At 40.2% G+C, this 27,050-nt stretch overlaps 1 protein-coding gene across 1 annotated transcript; it reads right to left on the reverse strand.

The window, feature by feature from the left end:
- Positions 1-14,773: 14,773 nt before the first annotated feature.
- Positions 14,774-15,214, reverse strand: LOC110937121 (auxin-responsive protein SAUR21). The gene has a single exon (XM_022179537.2). The coding sequence runs from the start codon at positions 15,129-15,131 to the stop codon at positions 14,832-14,834; it is 300 nt and encodes a 99-aa protein (XP_022035229.1). The 5' UTR covers positions 15,132-15,214; the 3' UTR covers positions 14,774-14,831.
- Positions 15,215-27,050: the final 11,836 nt, after the last annotated feature.

Raw genomic sequence — 27,050 nt, forward strand, 5'->3', positions numbered from 1 at the left:
ACTAAAATGGTTTCAAGGAAACAAACTGATATTAATTTGTATATATCTCGCCTTAAGATTATGCAAAGGGAAATGGCTTGTGTGAAAACCGAAAGTGATGCGATCAAACTCAAGTTAGACAGTTATTTGAGCTCTAGCTATGTGTTAGATCACATCATTGATGTTCAGAAGGAAAAGAGAGATGTCACATGCATAGGGTACAAGAAGTGTCCACCACCAGTGAGACATAATTATCACGCCATGCCTGATGAAGAGGACAGAGTTTTCTTTGAACCTTCTGTGCCTCTAGATGTTAAGGAGTTTGCTGCAGGACTCGGATACCAAAAGGAAGTATCCTCAGATTCAGATGTGTCAGCAGATACATTTGTGAGTGCTGAACAGAATCAAGATCCTCCAGTTGTGATTGAGGATGCTGATTCGTCTGATGATGAATCTGACGATACTGTCCCAGCAAAGTCTGATGCGGTAGCCAAAAATGAGGACATACCTCTTGAGAATCACATTCTATGTGATCCCCCTGTTCAAACCGCTAAGACTGTTGCAACTGAGTCCTCATCTGCAGCAGAGCCGGAGAGTGTGAATTTGCTGTACACTCTAGTTGGTGATGATAGAATTTACTCAGACAAAGATTTTCCTATTAAGAATGTTAATCAATCCTTAATCTGCAAAGTCTTTGAGAATTCGACGAGTAAGTTCTTGGGAAAGGCAGGACCTAAAGTTACAGTTACACAGTGTCCTCCTATTCCAAAGGCTGAAATTCGAAAACAATTTGGTAACAAGAAATTACCAACAGTGCCAACACAGCAAAATCACACCAAACCCAAAGGTAAAACACCGGCTCAAGCTAACAAGAAGCCGAATCAAAAGAAGAAGAAAAATGTTAACTTTGTGAAATCGACGGGAACAGACAAAATTGAAAAGTTTGAAAATCAATCTAACTTAGATTTTGTCAAGAAAGCTATTGTCGAGAAAAGAAATGAACCAAGCAGTTCAAAACCTAGTACCTCGGGTTCACAAAGTTCAACATCATCGGCTAGACGATCACATGATTCTTCGGGGTTTGTAGAACGAAGATCATGTTTTGAGTGTGGAACCATTGGGCATATTATTAGAAACTGCCCATATCTTCATAAACAAAAAGGAAAGATTGATGATCCCCGTGGCAAAACTGACCGTAAGCCAACAGTTTCCACAAAACAAGATCCCCGACTTGTAAAAGAAAGGGAAAAGAAACAGAAAAGGCAACAGGTCAAGAAAATTGAAAAAGCAATTAAAACTGATGTGGTTCAAAAACAATCTGTTGTTGTAAAACCAGAAAATTCTAAAACTTCAAATCATCAAGAAGTTAAAATTTTAAAGAAAAACACTGGTGAAACCAAACAGACTTGGAAACCTAAATCGGTTACTGAATCAGGGGGACCATCACAATTCACCAACCATCAAAGACAAGAAGTTATTGTCATTGATGAAAATGGAAGACCCAAGACCACAATGGCTTGGGTCCCCATCTCCAACTAATTCATTTGAGTTCATGTGCAGGGTGCTTCAGGAGGAACTATCAGTAGTCATTGGATTGTTGATAGTGGGGCATCCAGGCACATGACGGGCGACATGAAGCTTCTCTACGACGTTAAATCTATTAGAGGAGGTTATGTTGCTTTTGCTGGAGATAAAGGTGGATATATAACGGGTGAAGGAATGATATCTAACGGGATTGTCAGCTTTGACAAGATCAATTTTGTGCAACAACTTGATCACAATCTTCTTAGTGTTTCTCAAATTTGTGACAAGAAATTTTCAGTACACTTTGATGCTAATGGATGTTATGTGCTGAAACCCGGCTTCAAAATTCCAAAAGAATGGATTCTCTTGTCAGCTCCAAGGATAAATGATTTGTACGTCCTTGACATGAGCCAGGCTATTACTACGTCTGCACAAGCAACTTGTTTCGTTTCAAAAGCCACAGAAAAAGACACTATCTCTTGGCACAGACGAATGGGTCACATTCACTTACGCAAAATGAATCATTTGGTTTCAAATGAATTGGTGAATGGTGTTCCCCTCAAAAATTTCCATCTTCAAGACATCTGTATTTCGTGCCAGAAAGGAAAGCAAACAAAGAAGAAGCACCCTACAAAGAAGATCAACACAGTGGCAGTTCCTCTTGAACGTTTGCACATGGATTTGTTCGGTCCTGTCAAGCACAAGAGTATTCGGGGTGATCAATACTGTCTCGTGGTTACTGATGATTATTCAAGATTTTCTTGGGTTGCGTTCATGGCACACAAGAGTGAAACCTTTGGTATTATCAAAAACTTAATCATTCAGATTGAGAATTTGTATAAGTTGAAGGTTAGGCGGATACGTAGCGACAATGGTACTGAATTTAAGAATCATTCCATGGCGGAGTTCTGCACTTCAAAGGGTATTCTTCATGAGTTTAGTGCAGCTTATACTCCTCAACAGAATGGTGTCGCTGAACGTAAGAACCGCACATTGATCGAGACTGCTAGGACAATGTTGGAAGAGTCACAGTTGCCCATTCCATTCTGGACTGAAGCTGTGGCCTCTGCATGTTACACATTGAACAGAGTCCTTACAGTCAAAAGACACAACAAGACCTGTTTTGAGCTTCTTCAAAAACGGAAACCAGATTTGTCTTATCTAGAACCGTTTGGAGCTCCATGCACAATCATCGATCCTAATGGAAAGTTTGGGGCAAGAGCAATTGATGGATACTTTCTTGGGTATGCCACCCCCAACTTACGAGTCTGGAATCTAGAGACTAAAAGGGTCGAGGAATGGTCTGAGGTCAGAGTACAAAGGCACACCTTGCCAGTCAAAAATCCGGGTCAACCTTGGATGTTTGAGTACGATGACTTTTTCAATTCGATCAATGTAGAAGCCGTTGAAGAAAATGCTGCGGCTAGGATGTTTTTCGAGAGTGACAATGCAACAGTGTCACCGGTGGTTCGTCCAATTCTTGTTAATCAAGAACCATCTTCTTCGGTGAACAATAATACTCTCAACAATGAGGATTTTCATGATGCAAACGAATTGAACGAATCTTTAGAGGATGATGAATTTCTAGATGCAGATCAAGAAGCTCCTACAACAGCAGTTCATGGTACTTCAGAGGGTACTCCTCCTGTGGATACACATAGAACAGCTGAGACTACTGCATCATCCTCTTCGTCAATTCCGGGTCTTGAATTGGTTGTTGATCTTAACCTCAACAACCTGGGTATAAATGTTCCAGTTCCAGATAATCCAGAAACAAGGATTCATAATACCCATCCTCAACAAAACATCATTGGAAATGTGCAGAGTGGCGTTCAAACAAGAAACATGTTGCGAAACAACAACAATGCAGGCTTGTATGCAGCTATTCGAGAATCCGGGCAACAAAACGACTGGTCCTTCGCGTGTTATGTCTCACAAGAAGAACCAAGAACGTGGAAAGAAGCCTTGAAAGATAATGCTTGGGTTGAAGCAATGCAGGAAGAACTGCAACAATTCCAGAAGCTGGGTGTCTGGAAACTAGTAGAGAAACCTGCTGGATACAAGAAGATTGGTACCCGTTGGGTTTTCAAATGCAAAAAGGATGACCGCGGAGTTGTTATCCGAAACAAAGCACGTTTAGTCGTTCAAGGTTTTCGTCAGATTGAAGGGATTGACTACAACGAAGTCTATGCACCTGTTGCACGTCTCGAAGCAATTCGAATCTTTCTGGCCTATGCGTCCTTCAAAGGATTCAAGGTCTATCAGATGGACGTGAAAAGTGCATTCTTACATGGTGTGGTTGAAGAAGAGGTATACGTCGAACAGCCTCCAGGTTTTGAAGATCCTATCCATCCCGATCGGGTTTGGTTGCTCAACAAAGCTCTTTATGGTCTTCATCAAGCACCACGAGCTTGGTATGCAACCTTATCTCACTATCTGCTGGAGAACGGTTTTCGTAGAGGTCTTATCGACTGTACTCTTTTCATCAAGGAACAAGATGGAGATCTTCTTCTGGTACAGGTATACGTTGATGACATTATTTTTGGTTCTACTAATGATGTCTTGTGTAGGGAATTCGAGCGCATTATGCAGGATAAATTCGAGATGAGTGCTATGGGGGAAATGACTTTTTTCTTGGGCCTACAAGTACAACAAACGGAGTCTGGGATATTCATCCATCAGACTAAATATGTTGGTGACATCTTGAGCCGGTTCCAGATGTCTGATGCAACGCCCATTGGTACCCCATTGCCAACTAATCACGGAATTACTCCAGACTTGAAGGGAGAAGCTGTTAGCCCTTCAATCTATCGCGCTATGATCGGATCTCTTATGTACCTCACAGCATCAAGGCCAGACATAATGTACCCAACGTGCCTGCTTGCCAGATATCAAGTTAATCCGAAGGCCTCACATCTTGCTGCTGTTAAAAGGATTTTTCGTTATTTGAAGGCGTACCCTGACACCGGTCTGTGGTACCCTAGGGATAATAACTTTGAATTGGTCGCATTCAGTGATTCTGACTTTGGCGGATGCAAAATCGACGGCAAGTCCACAACGGCTGGATGTCAGTTCTTAGGAAATCGCCTAGTTACATGGCAGTGCAAGAAGCAGACGTGTGTAGCTACATCAACATGCGAAGCTGAATACATTGCTGCCTCAAGTTGTTGCTCCCAAGTTCTTTGGATCCAACAACAAATGCGGGACTACGGTTTTGAATTCCTAACTACTCCTATTTACGTTGATAATTCTGCTGCTTTAGATATCACTAGAAATCCTGTGCAGCATTCAAAGACCAAACACATCGAAATCAAATATCACTTCATACGTGATTGCTTTGAGAAAAGGCTAATCGATGTTGTTAAGGTCCACACCGATGACCAACGTGCCGACTTATTTACCAAAGCTTTTGACAAATCAAGATTTGACTTTTTATTATTGGTAAACGGCATTAAGGTCAAGCAAGAGTAAAACCAACATCGGAAAATCATTTTTGTAAATACCTTTGTGTTTTAAATTTATCTTAGTTTATTGATTTTAGGGGGAGTAAATCCAAAATTCTGAAAATTCAAAAACATCGAAAAATTTCAAAAACACAAAAACAATAGAAAAACAAAAATGAGTTTCCTGGCGAGCAAAAGAGAAAATGATAGTACATCAGTGGTCTATCCAAACCTCTTTAAACCTTAAATGCAAAACGATAAGCAGCTCTATATAAGATGTATCGGTAGGCTCACAATCATTTTAAAGTGTGCAGGGTGATATAAATCTTAATCGACTGAAGACCAGGTGGGAACCATTCATTGGCATATGGTCTTAGTACCGAAATTTCGTTTGATAGATTGCCGAGGTTCTGAGATATTCGGTCTTTATGCTGCTTATCATCTGGGTATCATGGTTGTATCTTTTACCGAAAAATAAGGGGGACGCAAGTCTAGATCTTCCATGATACTATACATACGTGTACATATTACATACTGCATTCGACCTCAATAAGTGATAAACAATCACATGTCCAAATCAAATAAGTGATAAAATATCACATCTATCCGGGTGTCAAGTTCGTCTCTCTGCTGTACGGAAGTACTGACCTGTTCACGGACTTGCACCTGTGCCCTCATGCATATGAAAATCAAGTTCCTCATCAATAAGTGATTATATCACATAGGACTTGTTTTCAATTCAAAATAAGTGAGTATCTCACAATTTATACGGTCAAACAGATGATAATCGGTATACTCACCGGTAAGATGAACTCTCGTGCATACCTTGATACGGAAATGTGTCGTGATGTGGATGAACACCGGTCGGTAAGTATAAATCATACATTAACGTATCCTCTAAACATGATTACATCTGATAAGTTGAGCTTAAGTGGACAACAATACCGATAATTGTTATAGGATGCTTATCTTAATGTTAACTAACTGAACAACAAGAGTGTTTTGGCATGACCGTACACTGATATGATTCTCTTACCCTCGAAACTCACAAAAAGAATGTCTGTATATATTTATGTACTGCTTAACTTTTATTATCTCTTTTAAACAGTTTCGTCGTTTGGTGCATATCAGCACGACATTAGCGGTGATGTCGTTTGATAACACTCAAAGGATTTTAAATTGTTGTCTTTTAATTTCAAAAATACCAAAAAGATTTTAAGTGTGTTTTAATATAAACTTTATAAAAGCCAAAAAGATTTTATTTCTGCTTTATTTTCGATCGTACGATGTTGGAGCTCAAGTCTTCGTTACCTGAAACCTGACTGAAAACCTAACTGACTAAATCTTCATAAACGGTCAAAAATTTGCATGTTTGAAAGTTAAAAACTAAAATTGACAAATTTATTAAACTTTCAAACTGTCGGACGGTGTTTGATTATGACATGGTCATTCGTGTGTCATTTGTTTATACTATATTCCAAGCAGTTGTTCTCATTATGCGTTTAGATTTCTTGCATGTGCAGATTCTAAAGGCTGGGAGAACATAGTCGATGACAAGCTCTGGAATGAAGACACAACGAGAAGGCGCTCAAGTGATGAAAATGATCGAGTTGCCGTTGGCCATCATCAAAACCACAGGGATCTCACTTCATAAAGATAAAGTCTTTTCACGAGCATAACTCAAGGGGGAGCTTATGTTAAGGGGGAGTTTGTCAACACACTTCCTACATGATACGGGTAGTTTGTTGATACACTCTCTGCTTTCAAGACGTGAAGACTTTGAAGATCCTCCGACATTGAAGACTTGAAAGGACATCAGAGTTTTGGTAACTCGAAGACCAAAGACCGTCGAAGTTCGAGACGAGTCTACAACTATAGAAGATAAAGACAAAGCTACAGCCAAGGGGGAGTTTGTTGGTGCACTTGTGTCTGTACTTTGTCTGTATTCGGTCTGTATGTAACAATGTCCTGATTTGTGTTGTAAGTTGACCAAGTCAACCATCCTCCGGTTTGACTTGGACAACAGTTTGTATATTGAAAGATGTTCTGATCGAAGGATGATGTAGAGATCGAAGGATAATTTGGATCCTTCGATCTCATCGAAAGATATGCTTCGAATGATAGACCTCGAAAGACTATCCTTCGAGGTCCTTGCTAATCCTTCGAAAGCATTGTATCCGAAAGATGATCCTTCGGACCATCCTTCGGATCCTTCGATCTGGCATCATGGGCTGGGTATATATATACCCATGCAATGTATGTGTGAGTTAGTTCTGCCATTTGCACATCCGAGAGATAGAGAGCTTTGAGAGCATTCTGTTCAGGACTCACACACACACACTTAGAGAGTTTATAGAACATGTCTGTAAACATTGAGCTTGTAACCGAACCCTCATTGCATTAATACAAGTTGTGTTAATCGGTGAACTTGTGTGTTTGTTTCTCTACTTGCTACTAACTCGGTTTGCTTGCTAGCTTGGATTCCGCACTCGCTAGTAGGTTTGTATAACAAGGTTTAGGTTCGTAATCCTCCGCAAAAAGGGACCTACAAGGTTGGGCCAAATCAAAGCACTTGGGCCGAAATCCATTTTTTGATCATGCATATCGACGAAACATAAAAGAGTTTCGTCAACTTTAATGTTGTTTTGTCATGCCCAGTCCGTTTCGTCAAAGATATCGACGAAACAAACCTTGTTTCGTCGACCAACTTGTTTCGTCGATTGCTGTGTTGCTGATACTATATATACTGCAAGCTGAGACAGAAAGAGTTAGCCCGGATAAGCTAGAGAGAGAGTGTAGTGAGAGAAAGTTCTGGTGAGCTTTGTATTTGTCGAATATTGTACCGAAACTTTGTCGAAATCAATACACGTAATTGTTAATCGTTGATATCTTTGCCTATTGTTTATCTCTCGCTCGGTTTGTGTCGTAACGGGGATTCCGCACTCGTTTCGGCACCCAAAACAAGAAATCATAGTTGTCCGGCGATCCGCAAACGGACGTACAATTGGTATGAGAGCGTAAGGCTCGATTTCTTGTTGAAAACCGAGGTTCCGGTGGCATTTTCGAGTGGGTTTTGAGTCTCTTTTATAGATAAAAGTCAAAAACCCAGTTGTGTTTTTGAAGTTCTTATTTTTAAACTCGAAAATCTGTGTTTGTTTAATGTTGTTTGGTTTAAGAACTTGTTAAAAGGGTTGGAGATCTTTATAGGTACAAGTTGTGTCGAGTTTCTTAGCAAAATTCGTTTTTGGAAATTTATGGGTAACCGGAATCACCATATATTTCACCGGAGTTCATACTTGTTCTTCATATTTCACCGGAATCATCATATTTTTCTGGGTTGCTTGAAGATTGCACTGTTGAGGTTATCATTATAAAATTGTTATTGTAATTTTTGGTAAACTTTATTTGAAAAATGATTATGATTTGTTGAAAACATGATGAAAGGTATGGTGTGATGAAAAGGTTTGGTTTACTTTCCATCTCTTGTGTCAGAGTCAGATAAGCTCAAGTTCAAATATCTCACCAACTTTGCAATCTTATCCATTCACTGTTTCTGTTTCGTCACTCACAAACAAACCGACCAAACATTATATCAAAAGCAGTTTCGTCGCTGAATCAGTTTCGTCGCCTAAAATTCTTAAATTCGTCGCTGAATCAGTTTCGTCGCCTAAAATTCTTAAATCAGTTTCGTCGCTGAATCAGTTTCGTCGCCTAAAATTCTTAAATCAGTTTCGTCGCTGAATCAGTTTCGTCGCAAGTCCAATTACATCAGTTCGTCGAATGATTTAAGTCATTTTGTTTCGTCGATCCATAACACACTTCTCTTTCTCTTTCGTCGATCCTTATCACACTTCACTTTCGTCATTCATAACACATCTGTTTCGTCGACCTTCTTTCAAAACAGTTTCATCGCCATCAGTATCCATTTTTATTCATTCAACATGAATCCGAGTTGGTGGGGTAATCCGTCTACGGATGAAGGCAAGTATAGAAACACGCGTCTGTCGCCATCATGGGCCGAATCTCCCACACGATCTCGAATTACGGCAGAACAATGGGCATCAGTTACCAATCAAAAGCAAAGTGAACCGAAAATGACAACAGACATATATGGAAATCCAATACAATCAGTTCCCAAACCAGAAAGAACAACAGACTTGTATGGAAATCCATTACAACCAGTTGCTTCACAACGCCATCGTTCCACTGTAGCACCATCATCTCTTGATCCAAGGAACTGTAGTCAGACAAAAACGACGTTGTATGCTAAAATTGTCAAAGATGCTAGCAATGGTGAATCCTCGGGAAATAATGACAGTTCTGAACATGACAGTAGTTCAAATGAAGACGTTTCAACTTCAGTTGAGGATGATACAACTTCAAGTTCAAGCGAGGATGGATCTGAATGTGAATCATCAAGGGAGGTTATTGATTCTGATGCAGAAAGGCCAACATCTGAGAGTGATTCTAGTCAGGTATGTGTCCATGAACCCACTGCTGTTAATTGTGATAATTGTGCTAGATTAAGCGTTAAATGTGCTGATTTGGATGCAAATATGTCTGAGTTGCAAGGGAAACATCATGCTTTAAAAGCTAATTTGTTTGACTTGCAAAACAAACATGTTGATTTAAATGCTAAGTGGTGTGATTTGCAAAGCAAACATGAGGCTTTGCAAAACAAGTATGATGGTGACATTCATCCACAACCAAAAGTTGACCGTGGATCTTTCTAAGTGCACAGAAGCCAACATGTTTTATGAAAACCATGAAAAGGAGTTTAAATCGGTAATCGAAACATTAAAAAAGGATAAGACCGAGCTAACGAAAATGGTTTCAAGAAAACAAACTGAAATAAACCTTTACATCAGTAGGCTCGAGTTAATGCAAAAAGAAATGGCCTGTGTTAAAACTGAAAGTGAGGCGATCCGACTCAATTTAGATAGCTATTTAAGCTCTAGCTATGTGTTGGATCACATCATTGATGTTCAGAAAGAGAAAAAAGATGTCACATGCATTGGATATAAGAAATGTCCACCACCTGTTAGACACAATTACGATGCACTACCTGATGAGGAGAATAGAACTCACTTTGAGCCATCTGTTCCTTTAGACATTAAGGAATTTGCGAATACAAACCGAAAGTATCATCAGATTCGGATGTATCAGCAGATACAGGTGTGTCTTCTGCTGAACAGAGTCAGGATCCTCCGGTCATTGTAGAGGATGTTGATTCTTCAGATGACGAATCCAATGATACTAACTCAGCCCTCAAAGAAGAAGACATACCTCTCGAAAATTACATTCTTTGTGATCCACCTACAAAACCGTTTGTGACTGCTACAACAAAGTCTGTTGAATCCTCATCTGGAAGCTGTGAAAGCGTGAACTTGCTTTACACGTTGATGGGATCTGATAAAATATACTCAGACAATGATTTTCCAATCAACAATGTCAATCAATCTTTGATTGATAAAGTTTTCGAAGATTCTACCAGTAAGTTTTTGGGAAAGTCGAGCCCAGGAGTTGTAGTAACTCAGTGTGCTCCTATCCCAAAATCCGAAGTTAGAAAGAAATATGGGAATCAAAAATTGCAAAAACAAAACAATCAACGAAAGCAAAATCATGCTGCCCAAGGAAATGGAAAAGGCAAACAGAGCCAAAACAAGAAAAAGGTTCGGAAGATAAACTTCGTGAAATCCAGAGGGACTGATAAAATTGAAACTTTTGAAAACAAATCCAACACGGATTTTGTTAAACAAAGTAAAATTTTGAAAAGAAACAGTCAAAACAACTATACACAACAAACAAACGATTGTGATGTAGGACCAAGTACCTCAAGATCACGAAGTTCATCATCAAGCTCTTACAATTATGATACTCCGAGGTTTGTTGAGCGGAGATCATGCTTTGAATGTGGTGAGTATGGGCACATTGTTAGAAATTGTCCATGTCTCACGAAAGGAAAGGCAAAGGTTGATGCTCCCCATGGTAACAATTACCATAAAAGATTTGTTTCACCAAAACAGGACCCTCGTCTTGTTAAACAACGAGAAAAGAAACAGAAAAAGAAACAAAGAAAAGAAGTTGAAAAGGCTTTGAAACCAGAGGTTATCCAAACACAGTCTGTTAAGTTAGAAGTTAAACATGAAAAACAAAAACAGATTTGGAAACCAAAATCGGTAACTGTTTCAGGGGGTGCTACAGCAATTCCGAATCATCGGGAAATGGATGTTACAATTCTCGATGATGACGGACGACCCAAGTCTGTGAAGGCTTGGGTCCCCTCTCCAACTAATCTCTGAATGAGTGTGCAGGATGTTCCGGGGGGAACTATTGATAGTCTTAGGATTGTTGATAGTGGAGCGTCCATGCACAAGATCGGCGACAAAAGGCTCCAAAATATTGTTACATCTAGGAGAATATCGTTGCCATTGATGGAGAGAAAGGAAAGGGAAAAGAAGACAAAAACTCTGATGAAGGAATGTCTGGTGAAAAAGGAATGAAGTTGAAAAATTCGACTGGATGAAAAATGTGCCAAAATTTGGTTGTTATGCTTTTTGATCGGGGTCCTCAGGAAAGATTCCAATGAAATGTACGCACCTGCAGCACGTCTGAAGTTCAAAATCAACAAGATGAACATGCAGTGTACATTTCTTCGCGGTGTGATCGAAGAAAATGTGTTTGTTGAACAAACCAACCGGGTGTGCGGATGCCTTGGCATGGATTGAACAACCACACACTACTTCTCAAAGAGAAAGTCAATGACCTTCGCTAGTGCAATGTGGAAGACCAGCCGGACCCGGAGGTTTATAATCTTGTTGCTGTGAAGAGTTTTCTCGGATTAAGTGAAGTAGCTACAAAAATCGACTTTGAAATCCACACCGGGTGGATATCCAGTTTGGGAGAGCACTCAGATTCCCTGCAATGCACGAAGCAGTTGCAAGATACGGTTTTTTTTAATTTCTAATCTCTCCTATACTTGTCGATATTTAAGCGGCTTTATGAATTATTATCATCTCGTACAGCACTCTTTGACCTGACACGTTGAACTCGAATATCACCTCACACGTGATTGTTTCTCTATGAAACTCGTCAATGTTGTCATGGTCTGCACCGCTTACCGACGTGCCAACTCATTTTTCCAAAATTCGATAAATCATTTCTGATTAAAATTAATTTTGGTAAACGGCATTGAGGTAAAACATGAGTTAATCCGACATCGGGGAATCATTTTTGTAAATATCTTTGTGTCTTTTAAATTTTATCTTAGTTTGTTGATTTTAGGGGGAGTAAATCCAAAATTTGAAAAATCCAAAAACAGCGAAAAATTCCAAAAACACAAAAACAATACAAAAACAAAAATGAGTTTCCTGGCGAGCAAAAGAGAAAATGATAGTACATCAGTGGTCTATCCAAACCTCTTTAAACCTAAACTGAAAAACGATAAGCAGCTCTATATAAGATGTATCGGTAGGCTCACAATCATTTTAAAGTGTGCAGGGTGATATAAATTTAAATCGACTGAAGACCAGGTGGGAACCATTCATTGGCATATGGTCTTAGTACCGAAATTTCGTTTGAGAGATTGCCGAGGTTCAGAGATATTCGGTCTTTATGCTGCTTATCATCTGGGTATCATGGTTGTATCTTTTACCGAACAATAACAGGGACGCAAGTCTAGATCTTCCATGATACTATACATACGTGTACATACTGCATTCGACCTCAATAAGTGATAAACAATCACATGTCCAAACAAATAAGTGATAAAATATCACATTTATCCGGGAGTCAAGTTCGTCTCTCTGCTGTACGAAAGTACTGACCTGTTCACGGACTTGCTCCTGTGCCCTCATGCATATGAAAATCAAGTTCCTCATCAATAAGTGATTCTGTCACATAGGGCTTGTTTTCAAATCAAAATAAGTGAGTTTCTAACATCATCATATACGGTCAAACAGATGATAATCGGTATACTCACCGGTAAGATGAACCCTCGTGCATACCTTGATACGGGAATGTGTCGTGATGTGGATGAACACCGGTCGGTAAGTATAAATCATACCTTAACATATCCCCTCGCCATGATTCCATCTGATAAGTTGAGCTTATGTGGACAACAATACCGATAATCGTTATAGGATGTTTATCTTAATGTTAACTAATTGAACAACAAGAGCGTTTTGGCGTGACCGTACACTGATATGATTCTCTTACCCTCGAAACTCGCAAAAAGAACGTATGTATATATTTATTTACTTCTTTCAGTCTTTACATTTGAAATATTCAAAAAAAAAAAAAAAGATTTTATGTGTATTTTAATATAAACTTTCCAAAAGCCAATTTTTTTTTTATTTCTATCTTATTTTCGATTGTACGATGTTGGATCTCGAGTCTTCGTTCTGAAACCTGGTTGAAAACCAAATCGACTAAATCTTCATAAACGGTCAAAATTTGCAAGTCTTGAAAGTTAAAAACTAAAATTGATAAATTTGTTAAACTTTCAAACTGTCGGACGGTAGTTGATTGAAAAATGGTCACATGTGTGTCATTTGTCTATGTTAACTATATTCCAAACATTTGTTCTCATTACGCGTTTAGATTTCTTGCATGTGCAGATGCTAAAGGCAAAGAGAACATGTTCGATGACAAGCTTCGGAATGAAGACACGACGTGAAGGCACTCAAAGGATAAAGATGATCGAGTTGCCACTGACCCATCATCAACACCACAAGGATCTAAAGAATTGAAGATCAAAAGATTCACGAGCATAACTCAAGGGAGAGCTTATGTTAAGGGGGAGTTTGTTAACACACTTCCTGAATGAAATGGGGAGTTTGTTGATACACTTTCTGCTTACGACACGTGAAGACTTTGAAGATCCTCCGACATGGAAGACATGGAACACGAACCATCACGAGTAGTGTCCAAGGGGGAGTTTGTTGGTACACTTTATGTGGACGCGACTCGACTCGATTCGACTTGGCTCGGTTCGACTTGGTTTCGACTCGGTTAGGTCCGGCTCAAGCCAGACGTCACGACATTCCTCCGTCGTGCGCCCCAGAGTTCGACACGCGAAGCACGGAGAGCCGCGAGCCTTCCCGAGGCACCACATCACCATGACATCATGATGATGATGTCATGATGATGTCACATGTTGACTAAACTTTACAAATATGAATTTGAGAATTCTGTATGTATGACGTGCATGTGGTTGGGCCAACAAACCTCATATGGGCCAAGCGTATTGGATGATCAGAATGATGGTTGGGCCAAATCAAAGCACTTGGGCCGAAATCCATTTTTTGATCATGCATGTCGACGAAACATAAAAGAGTTTCGTCGACTTTAATGTTGTTTTGTCATGCCCAATCCGTTTCGTCAAAGATATCAACGAAACAAACCTTGTTTCGTCGACCAACTTGTTTCGTCGATTGCTGTGTTGCTGATACTATATATACTGCAAGCTGAGACAGAAAGAGTTAGCCCGGATAAGCTAGAGAGAGAGTGTAGTGAGAGAAAGTTCCGGTGAGCTTTGTATTTGTCGAATATTGTACGAAACTTTGTCGTAATCAATACACGTAATTGTTAATCATTGATATCTTTGCGTATTGTTTATCTCTCGCTCGGTTTGTGTCGTAACAGGGATTCTGCACTCGTTTCGGCACCCGAAACAAGAAATCATAGTTGTCCGGCGATCCGCAAACCGACCTACACTTATTCAAATAAAACCATGTTATAAAAATATAGAATACCATGAACTCAAAAGAATATCCAAATTAAATTTCATTCATCTGAATCAATGATCTAAATTTACAACTATAAATGGTTCTTACTGGTTAGATGTTTACAAAACTGTTGTAGATATAGACAGATGTATACAAGTCAAAATGCTCCCAAACGAGAAGCCAGATCTGTGAATACATCTTCACTACAGGGAATCGCGAGCCTGCCCATTGGATGGTTGTAGCCAAACTCTTCTTCTGCCTGATGCAGTAGCTCCTGAAACGTAGGTTCGCTTAGTAGTGATACAGACACCACAAACCGCTTCTTCTCTTGTTCTCCAACATAAATGGCAAAATAGCCTTTGGGGATGTCCATAGATGCAGGAGTGGTGCTACCATTTGAGAGGGACCGTTTGAGAATTTTTCTTGCTTGAATGATGCGTGGCATACGTATGGCCATGTTTTCAAGGAAGCGAGAGGCTGCTCACTTACAAAAGTTGTTGAAGGAAGATAAGAATCGAAGTAGCGCTTCCTGGTGAAAGATATGATGATGTAGATGAGTTTTGATGTGGTTGTATTGGGAATGCTGAACGCTTTATATAAGAACAGGATATAATGATCATTTCACAATAGACGGTGACATATCGAGGATAGAGCAGACGCACATGGTTTTGGGTCCCTACAATAAAATTATGGATGCTTTTGTGGACACCAATCTCCACTGGCAAGCAAAGAAGGACTATACCAGGAAATATATATGGTCAGAGTTCTTATCACATTAACTAGTGAATAAGAGGACCAATATCACATGCATGTGTCTTGGCATTTCAACCAAAAATTCCATATTGGGTCATTGTGTCTTACCACCTAGGGACCGATGGTTCAGCTGGTTATCCAAATTAGTGGTTTGAAAATCGTCCCTGGCCCCTAGGATATTCATTAACCTATTAATTCTCAACAAAGATATACAAAATATAAATCAATGTAAAGTTTACCCATTGAATATGTCAAAAATAAATTAATCATCTCTTGATTTGTAGGGTTTTTGTAGGTCCCGAATCTGACAGGTTCGAATACGAAACCGAATCCTTGTTTATAACAAACACGGTCACGGGTGCGGAATGGCGAAACCATGTGTGTTTATATAGGCAGCTGGACACAACAGTAAAACCATGTGTGTTTATATAGGCAGCTGGACACAACAGTGAAACCATGTGTGTTTATATAGGCAGCTGGACACAACAGTGACGAAACATGGGGGCTTATAGCGAAACTACACAAGGTTTGATGAAACTCCATGATTTTTGTCCTGTAGTATGGTGAAACTCCTAGGAGTTTCATCACAACACAAGTTTCGTCATGGATAAACTTGAAGTTTCACCATGGTTTTGTCCTTTAGCATGATGAAACTTAGAGTTTCATGATGGTTTTGTCCTTTAGCTTGGTGAAACTCTAGGAGTTTCATCATGGAGTTTCCCATGCACTAGATGACAAAACTTGGAGTTTCATCACAAAGGGAGTTTCCCCATATGAGTGCTCGACGAAACTTGGGAGTTTCGTGGAGGGCTGCCAAACATGGATATGATGCAAACTGTTAACAGTTTGCTGCAGACCGTTATAAACACACAAACAGACATAAACCAAGTATGCAACATGCATTGTTCATTTATACATTACTAAACAAATAAGACAAACTTGTCGGACCCAAGTTGGATAGGAGGATATCCGACTTGGTCTTCATTCCGTTAAAGTTTCGAACCGAACGTGCCGCGTCCACACAAAAGTGTATCAACAGTTTTGCAATACCAAGAACCTCCAGTAAAAGTTCTTTGGATATCTCGTCCAGGTTGATCGTTACATATGACATGCGAACTTTTAGAACATCTCCTTTAAATCATATCTTCGTACGTGTAGTCAAGTTGCTGTGTGCTGATTTTTTCATGTCTAATGATTGTAGTGGTCAGAAATGTTGCCTTTGTTGTTCCTGTGACATGCTTATGTGGACATCATGTACAAGTATTACAAGAACACGTAAAATACTAACAGATGAGATTCGTTCCTATGCAAGGTAATTATGATAATTTGAATTTCACTCTGCTGTAATCAGAGACCATATTGTTAACAAATGATGTGAGGACATGTGTTTGTTTTGTTTTAGTTCAGTGAGTGACTTATGTATAATAGATGTTGTAGGTCCCAAAATCGGAGTATCGATTTTCACTACCAAAGCCTTGTTTATAACAAACAAAGTTAAGTGTGCGGAATCCACTTAACTAAGCCAATCAAACATAGAACACAATAACACACAATGGTTAACCAAAGAAACACACTCTTTTGATTAACTGGATGAGATATTACAAACTGATACAAACACAGTTTACAAGCTTGAAGGGTATTCTCTCATCTCTAAGACTAAACTGTGACCTGTCTGTGCCTTATATAGCAGATGGGCTGATAAGCTCGACGAATCAGAACCTGGGCTGACGAAACAGGAGAAAGCCCAAAACTAAGCCCAACAGTCAACGAATCACATGTGATTCGTTGACCACTTTGACGAAACTGAACCAAATATCACCATGTCTGTTTCGTCGACATGTATTCGACGAAAAAGACTGTTTCGCCAAAGCCTGCAAACAGTTAACTGTTTCTGCATAACAGACTGCAGAAACAGATGGCACAAACAACACAACAAATTGACAGATATACCCTTAATATGCAACATGCATAGTTTTACGACCAATACAATAAACAAGAGAGACAAACAAGTCAGACACAAGCGGATAGGAGGATATCCGACTTAGACGACTGCGAATACAGACTTGATAACTGATAAAAGACGGTACAAAATACAACATAACGTACAAGACTAGTAACAGACACAAAACTGCATCAACAAACTCCCCCTTGTCTGTTGCTCGTCTTCGGTCTTCATATCTTTCTTCTTCAGTGACGTTCGGACCAGAAACTGCCTGAATGGATTCCCCTGTAGTAACAGTAGCAGGCGACGCGCTGAAACTTTAGTGCCTGGTGTGCATCCTTGTCTTCATAAAAGATGTCATGCCGGTACAGCTTGGTGATGTCGGATGCAGATATATTGACAATCCACATAGGATCCAACATCCTGAAGTTTTCCTTATCACCGTTAAACACAATAACTGCCTCATGAGAGTCGGGATCATAGCAGCATAAGCGCATATCACAAGGAAAATCTTGTTTCATCGGCATTAACGGAATTTTGTCCACCACTCTCGCCGGCTCGTACACAAGCTTGTATCTCCCGGTGTTGGTTTCCGGATCAAGAGTGAACTTTATCTGTTGATGCCTGGGGAACTGCGGCTTGTAAGACTTGTCTTTCCACCCCGATTTCTTGTTCATTCTAATCAATCGCTCAAATAACGTCGCACCATCATATTTTGAGTGATTTATGAGATCTATCTTTGTCAAAGCAGCCACATCATAAAATGGCAAAGATAGGATGCTCAGCAGTGACCTAAAATACTGGATCCCGAACTCCCGCTTGATTGCAACACAATGAATTTCCTTAACAAACATCCAACACAGGATTCGCCCACTAGGCTTAGCCTTTTCCAGATGTAAGAAATCAACTTGTGTAGCCTCTGGAACGGGCTTTAAAACCCTCGATAAAAACCGTTGACGCCACGCAGCGAACGCATCCGTGGCATTCTCTGAAGTATCACGGTTTTTCAGATGTTCATCAATATCTTCAACGTGTCTTTCAACCAGTCTTCATCAAACGGAGCAAATTCGGTACCATCCTATCTAGCATACGATGATTTCTTCACATCACCCTCGAAGATAATCTCATCAACGTTTTCAACATTTATAGACTCCAGCTCACTTGGCATCTTCTCAACTTCATCATCATTAATGTCTCGCATCGCTTTCAATGTGATCAACTGTTGAGGCGTGAGATCATCAGCAATCTCACCCTCTTCAAGAGATTCTCCGGTAACCGGATGCATAACCTGTAATGCCAAGTCAGCGGAACTAGGGATAGAGGGTGTACCTGCTAAAGCTTCAAGTAATTGTTCTTCACCGACTGTACTGCTGGATGTCCCTTGAGATGACCCTATCACTGACGGCTGATAAACAACTATAGCAGATGATGTACCAGCTGGGGGTTGTTGTGTTGTAGCAGCTGGATCAGGATTTCCTTGATCCTCAGGGTCTTCATCCCTCTTCTGCATGATCTCTTGTTGTTTACACCTATCTTCCCACAGAGTCGTAACTCGCTTTCATAGGAAGTCATACCCACCAGTTATCCTTTTCACACCATCAAGTATAGTAGTGTTTTGTGACTCATACCATTGTTTCATGTAGTCACATCGACCTTTCAGGTCTTCAGCCAGCTTTTGGAGAACCGAACTCCTTCTATCCCTTTCAGCTTCGGAAGCTTTCATCCTTTCATTTTCAGCTTTAAGAAGATCGATCTCTGCTTGTTGGCGTTGGATAGTAGCTTGTTGTTCACCAACAGCAGATTTCAACCTATCTATCTCCACCTGCTGCAGCCTCATATTGAAGGAACAGAAAGTTATTCTTTTCTTCTTGAGTCATCTCCGAGAAGATCCTTTGACGTTCACCACTAGGTTGTTGAGAAGTGGTTGCTCTGATTGCAGCAGCCAAGGATCGTTGTGGAATAAACTGCGGAGATACAGTTTGAGCTGCAGGAGGTGAAGATACCACAGGTGGTTCTGGAACAGGAGTTTGTGGCACAGATCCTCGTGAGGAGGTACTTAAGTATCTTCGAGACTTCTTCCTTTTCTGATGTGCTGCAGACTTCTCTGCTTTCCTTTTCCTTGCACGTTAAGTTTCAGGATCAGAAGGAACGTATTCCGGATCATCTTCTTATCTGATCTTCCTGTACCTTTTTACACCGCGTTCATCCAGATACATCTCGTATCCCGTTTCAAGCAAAAGATCATCATCAGAGTCAGAATCAGCCTCGTCATCACCACCGGCTAATGTGTCACCCGCTGACACTCCCCCTGCTGAGGTACCACCCACAGATGTACCACCAGCTGATGTGCCACTAGTAGTTCCTACACTTGATGCACCAACGGCGCCAACATCACCACCATCACCACCTTCATCACCATCATCATCACTATCCAATTCATCAGACACATCCGGTTCAGGACCAAATTTCTCACTCATCAGCCTTTTCAGCTCAGGCTCTTCATCATGAGACTGACTATCTTCATGACGCCACTTGTTATCTGCCGGAGCAACGTATGCTGTGTTATCAGGAGCAACAAATAACTTTCTTGGAGAAACGCTCTCCTTGTATCTTTTGTGAGCTAAATTCTTGATAATTCGTAGCGAGTTGAAGTTCATAGCTTCTATTTTCAGTACATCGTTGTCTGCTTTTGGTAGACTCGGATGTTGGACATTCATTATCATCTGTAGAAAACGTGGATACATCCAGTACTTGCTCCAATGGTCCTGTTCTTTCCAGTTCTTGTCAAGTTCTCTTTCATGTTTCCAAAGATGTACCTTGAAATGCTAAACAGTTTGTTTAGCACTAAGGCCACCATAAGGCCCACTAGATTGTTGCCAGCCATGTCATAACCGGCCCGTCTATTGCTCAGACACTGGATTAGAATGTGTAGCAGAAATTTGTATCTCAACGGCAGATCACCTTTATTAATGTGCGTTTGAAAGATATCTCCGATGCACTTCATCCGTAATAAACAACCTCGCGTACACGTAATCGAAACAGAATGTGGAGCGTCCGGACTATCTTGTAATTAAAGAACTTCATTTAGCATATCCGGGGATACGATTACATCCACATTTTCCACACGTCCACTGATAGCCTCTTTCCCATCAACTTGAACAACGTTCGCTGAATCCTAGAACGCCTTGACGAGAGACTTGTACACTAGCGTTGCGAACGTAACAACATAGTTAATACGAGACTCCCTGATCCACTTAGTAATGTCCAGCAAGTTTCTCATCCGGATCCAAGTATGCAATCTGATTATGGCGTTTTTCGGACATTATTTCCTCCTCTGTTTTGTTTTCCTTCTTTGTTGCCGCCTTCCTTTTACTTTCTTTCGGTGCCATCTGCAATTTTAAAAACGTCCACAATAAGTAACAATCACTTACATATGCATTTAGACATGTATGGATACAAGTTCATGTATCCACTTGACAGACAGACTGTCCAACCATGTCCACTGTGAACAATTGCAAACTGTTAAATTTTCTAAGGCGTGGTCGGTGAAACAGAAAACAATTGACGAAACAGAAGATGGCTTTGACGAAACAGAATCTGATAGTTGACCAAATCTATTTTGTTGACCACTTTGATTCATCAACTGATCTTTTAACGAAACAGAGATCCATTTGACAAAACAGAACTTGGTTGTTGACCAGTTCTGATTCGTTGACCATTCTGTTTCGCCAAACATATCATTGATGAAACAGAAGAATGTTTGACCATCTCCGTTTCGTTGACTTATCCTGATTCGCCAAAATTCTGATTCGCCGACTGCGATTCGCCGGAGTTAGGGTTTGAAAATTTGGGCGTTTCGCCGAACATCATTCAAATCGAGTGCAGATGATCATAAATCAACAACAACTCAATGAATAACCTAAACAAATTTTAAATCCTATCCTAAGATGATAAAATCCCTGTTTTCGGTTAAAAACCCAATTAAAAACTTTCAACTCTCATATGGTTCATAATCCTCTGTTTTTCAATCTAAAACCCAAACCCGAATCATAGGCAAAACAAACACACACATGCTTAGATTTAACAGTCACATAAGGTAATCGCAACAAGTTCAATATCAAAACATGTAATATCAAAAGAAGAACCGGTCAAAGAGGGGTCTCCGGCGGTTTCTGATGAAACCCGACGGTGCATCATATGTAAACTAAGAGTGTGAACAGTTTGCACCTTTGATTTATGAGAGTTTCTGATGAAAATCGAATGATTTTGGTGAAGAATGGGGTTACCGCAAGTATGGGTTTTGAGTGTTTGGGAGGATGATGAACAGTTGGTACTTGAGTGATTTGAAAAAGTAACCAACTATTCTGACATGAAGGACTTTTATACACTGACTAACTTTATCGGCGAAACAGAAATTGACGAATCACATTTTGGGCTTTGACGAAACAGAAGTTGGGCCTGGACTTGGGCCTGTGAAGTTAGCCCATGGCGAAACAAACTTTGGGCTCCTTGTTTCGTCAACATCTTCGATGAGACAGTCTGTTTCGTCAACACCAAACAGATTGACCAAAGGCTGACATGACTCACACTTTGACTTTGACCAATTTCTGTTTCGTCAACAGCAATCTGTTTCGTCGACTATGTTTTGATTCGTCGACTTCTGTTTCAAAATCACCAAGGCATGAAATATTTTGCATACTGCACACAGGTTTTAGCAATTTACCATTTTGACATTAGTTTGAATTTTCAAATACAAGGACGATTTATGAAGTAGGTTTCAGGCTTCCGGTCATAAACACCAAGCAACATCTTTGGCATAATCAAAAACAAACTTAAACACTACACTACAAGTAAATCTTAAAACGCTGAAAACTAAACTAAATGCAATTGAAATTGACAAGATAAACAACTGTACAGATGCAACTTTTGCGAGTTTCAAGGATAAGGAATCATACCAGCTTACGGTCTTAGTCAACATGATTTGATTTCTGTTTAAAGTTCTTGATAAGTATACTACCTCGATTATCGATATTGTTGTCCACATAAACTCATGCTTATCAAACGTAATCACGCTTTGGAGATACGCTTTACGGTAAGAATTATACTCACAAGTCGATGTGAATCCACTTCACGACACATTCCCGTATCAAGGTATGCACGAGAATTCATCTTACCGGTGAGTATACCGATTATCATCTGTTTGACCGTATATGATGTGAGATTCTCACTTATTTTGATTGAAAACAAGCCCTATGTGATAGAATCACTTATTGATGAGGAACTTGATTTTCATATGCATGAGGGCACAGGAGCAAGTCCGTGAACAGGTCAGTACTTTGGTACAGCAGAGAGACGAACTTGACTCCCGGATAAATGTGATATTTTATCACTTATTTGTTTGGACATGTGATTGTTTATCACTTATTGAGGTCAGATGCAATATGTACACGTATATATGGTATCATGGAAGATCTAGACTTGTGTCCCCATTATTTTTCGGTAAAAGATACAACCATGATACCCAGATGATAAGCAGCATAAAGACCGAATATCTCAAAACCTCGGCAATCTATCAAACGAAATTTCGGTACCAAGACCATATGCCAATGAATGGTTCCCACCTGACTTGAAGTCTGTTAGGTTTGTATCATCCTGCACATTTTAGTTTGATTGTGAGCCTTCCGATACATCATTAGAAGAGATACTTATCATTTGTTTAACGATTTTAACAATGCTGACCGACCACACCAGTGAATATCATCACCTTCCTTTTTCCAAGAAACTCATTTTTGGGTTTTCTTTTTTTTTTTTTTTTTGATTTTTGAATTTTTCAAATGAAAAGACAGAATCATAAAGACATCTTTTTGGATTTTTGAGGTTTTCTTATGTTTTTGTATTTTCTTGAAATTTTCTCCCCCTAAAATGCTAAAAGATTACGAAAAAGAAAATCTTTTTGTGATTTTCGAATTTTGAAAGAAAATATTTACAAAAACGATTAGCCAAAGCGGTTTACTCGGGTATCACCTTAATGCCGTTGACCAAAAGTAGATAATCAAACCGGGATTTATCAAATGCTTTTGTAAACAGGTCGGTACGTTGGTGATCGGTGGGGATATGAACAACATCGATTAATCTTTTGTCAAAACAATCACGTATGAAGTGATATTTAATTTCGATGTGTTTGGTCTTGGAGTGCTGCACAGGATTTCTAGTGATCTGTAAGGCAGCATTGTTATCAACAAAAATAGGAGTAGATAGGAATTCAAAACCGTAGTCACGCATTTGTTGTTGTATCCACAAGACTTGGGAGCAACCCACTGGAGGCAGCAATGTATTCTGCTTCACAAGTTGATGTAGCAACACACGTTTGCTTCTTGCACTGCCACGTAACCAGGCGACTTCCTAAGAATTGACATCCTGCTGTTGTTGATTTGCCGTCAATTTTGCAACCGCCGAAATCAGAATCACTGTATGCAGTCAAATCAAAGCTATCATCCCTAGGGTACCAAAGACCGGTGTCTGGGCATCCCTTCAAATAGCGAAAAATCCTTTTTGCAGCTGACAAATGAGAGGCCTTCGGATTAGCTTGATATCTTGCGAGCAGGCATGTTGGATACATGATGTCAGGCCTCGAAGCAGTAAGATACATGAGAGATCCGATCATGGCACGATAATATGAGGAGTTGACACTTTCACCCTTCAAATCCGGAGTAATCCCGTGATTCTGCGGAAGTGGGGTACCAATGGGCGTTGCATCTGACATCTGGAACCGGCTCAAGATGTCACCAACATATTTAGTCTGATGGATCCCAGACTCGGTTTGCTGAACTTGTAGGCCGAAAAAGAAACTCATCTCCCCCATAGCGCTCATCTCGAACTTTTCCTGCATAACACGTTCGAATTGCCTGCACAAAGAATCTTTAGTAGAACCAAATATGATATCATCAACGTATACCTGCACCAGCAGAAGATCTCCATTTTGTTCTTTGATAAAGAGAGTGCAATCAATAAGACCTCGTCGAAATCCATTCTCCAGAAGATAGTTGGATAGGGTTGCGTACCAAGCTCTAGGTGCCTGATGTAAACCATAAAGAGCTTTGTTGAGCAACCAAACCCGATCGGGATGGACAGGATCTTCGAAACCTGGAGGCTGTTCGACATACACCTCTTCTTGAACTATTCCATGAAGAAAAGAACTTTTGACATCCATCTGGTAGACTTTGAATCCTTTAAATGAAGCATAAGCAAGAAAGATTCGAATAGCTTCCAGACGTGCAACTGGTGCATAGACTTCATTGTAATCAATCCCCTCGATCTGACGAAATCCTTGAATGACCAATCTTGCCTTGTTACGTATAACCACTCCACGATCGTCCTTCTTGCATTTGAAAACCCGTCGAGTGCCAATTTTCTTGTAGTTATCCGGTCTTTCAACAAGCTTCTAAACACCAAGCTTTTGAAATTGCTGCAGTTCCTCCTGCATGGCTTCAACCCAAGCATTATCTTTCAAAGGTTCTTTCCATGATTTTGGTTCTTCTTGAGAAACGTAACACGCGAAGGACCAATCATTCTGAAGACCAGATTCTCTAATGGCTGAATACAAACCAGCATTCTGGTTGTTTCTCAGCTGATTACGCGTCTGCACACCGCGTTGGACATCTACTATAATGTTCTGCTGTGGATGGATATCATGAATCCTCATTTCAGGATTTTCAGAAACACGAGTATTGATACCCAAATTGTTAAGATTAAGATCAACAACCAGCTCCACACCAGGAATGTGTGTAGAGGTGGATGCATTCCCTTAAGCAGTATCTATATTCTGCACATGAGGTGTATCAACAGAGGCACCTTGAACAAGAGCTACTGGAGCTGAAGATCCTTCTGCTGCATCATGATATTCATCATCTTCCGAAGACTCATTGTAATCAGCAGCATCTTCAAATACCTCATTCTGTACCGTATTGTTAACCGATGAAGAACCTTGTGGGTCAACAATAACAGGTCTAACCAATGGCGAGTCAGCAGCGGTGTCACTTTCAAATAACATTCTAGCAGCTGCTGATTCTTCGTCAAAGGTCGGCAGATTAAAGGAGCCAAATAGTCCATCGTAATCGAACATCCACGGATCACCCGGAGCCCTAACAGGACTTGTGTACCTTTGAACCTTCACTTCACTCCATAGTTCAACCTTTTTCGTTGCCAGATTCCAGACGCGATAATTTGGAGTTGCATATCCAAAGAAGAAACCGTCGATAGCTTTAGCCCCAAATTTTCCATCTTGTTCAATCATAGTACATGGAGCACCAAAGGGTTCTAGGTGAGAAAGATCCGGTTTCCTTTTCTAAAGGAGTTCGAAACAAGTTTTGCCATGTCTCTTTACTGTAAGAACTCGGTTTAGTGTGTAGCACGCAGTCGACACAACCTCCCCCCCAGAATTGAACAGGGAGTTCCGACTCTACTAACATTGTTCTTGCAGTTTCGATTATGGTCCGATTCTTCCTCTCCGCGACACCATTTTGTTGTGGAGTGTAACGAGAACTGTATTCATGAAGAATGCCTTTATAAGTACAGAACTCATCCATAACTTGATTCTTGAATTCGGTTCCATTGTCGCTTCGGATCCTCTTCACTTTCAACGAGTAGAGATTCTCCAACATAGTTAGAAGATCCTTGAGGATGCCAGGAGTTTCACTCATGTGTGCCATGAAGGATACCCAAGAAAATCTAGAATAGTCATCGGTAACCACTAAACAATAAGCATCTCCGAATGTTGTCTTGTGCTTCATAGGTCCAAAAAGGTCCATATGAAGACGTTCGAGAGGCAAGCTGACAGTGTTGATTTTCTTCAAAGGGTGAGACTTCTTCGTTTGCTTTCCTTTTTGGCACGAGACACATATATCTTGTAAATGATAACTCCTTACAGGCACACCATTCACAAGATTGTTTTTCACCAAATGGTTCATCTTCCTCAAGTGAATGTGCCCCATTCTTCTGTGCCAAGATATAGACTCCTTTTCTGTGGCTTTCGAGACAAAGCAAGTGACTTGTGCAGATGTTGTAGTCGCTTGGCTCATGTCGAGAATATAAAGATCATTAACTCTCGGAGCCGATAAGAGAATCCATTCTTGTGGAATTTTGAACCCAGGTTTAAGCACATAACAACCAGCATCATCAAAATGCACGGTGAATTTTTTATCGCAGATTTGCGACACACTGAGAAGATTATGATCAATTTGACGAACATAATTGATCTTATCGAAGCACACAATACCATTGGAGATACTTCCCTCTCCAGTGATGTATCCGCCTTTGTCTCCCGCAAATGCGACATAGCCTCCTCTAATATTCCTCACGTCGTACAGAAGCCGTAAGTCGCCAGTCGTGTGCCTGGATGCCCCACTATCAACAATCCAATGACTATTAATAGTTCCTCCTTGAACACCCTGCACATGTCGTTCAAAGATCAGTTGAGGATGGGGACCCAAGCCTTAGTGGTCTTGGGTCGTCCCTGAGCATCACGAAACGTGATCTCAATTTGTTGGTGATTCTCAAAAACAGTAGCTCCCCCTGAACTATCACCCGCTTTAGGTTTCCAAGTTTGTTTTTGTCTACCAGATTGAGTGTTGTAAACAGTTTTTGAAGTTTCTGGTTTTACTGGTTGTGAAACACTTGGTTCCC

This window comes from Helianthus annuus, chromosome 6 (assembly GCF_002127325.2).
Source record: "Helianthus annuus cultivar XRQ/B chromosome 6, HanXRQr2.0-SUNRISE, whole genome shotgun sequence".
Taxonomy (NCBI): Eukaryota; Viridiplantae; Streptophyta; class Magnoliopsida; order Asterales; family Asteraceae; genus Helianthus; species Helianthus annuus.

Bases quoted from the DNA above. Each gene is read 5' to 3' on its own strand.
- LOC110937121 (XM_022179537.2), bottom strand. From the start codon at position 15,131: ATGGCCATACGTATGCCACGCATCATTCAAGCAAGAAAAATTCTCAAA.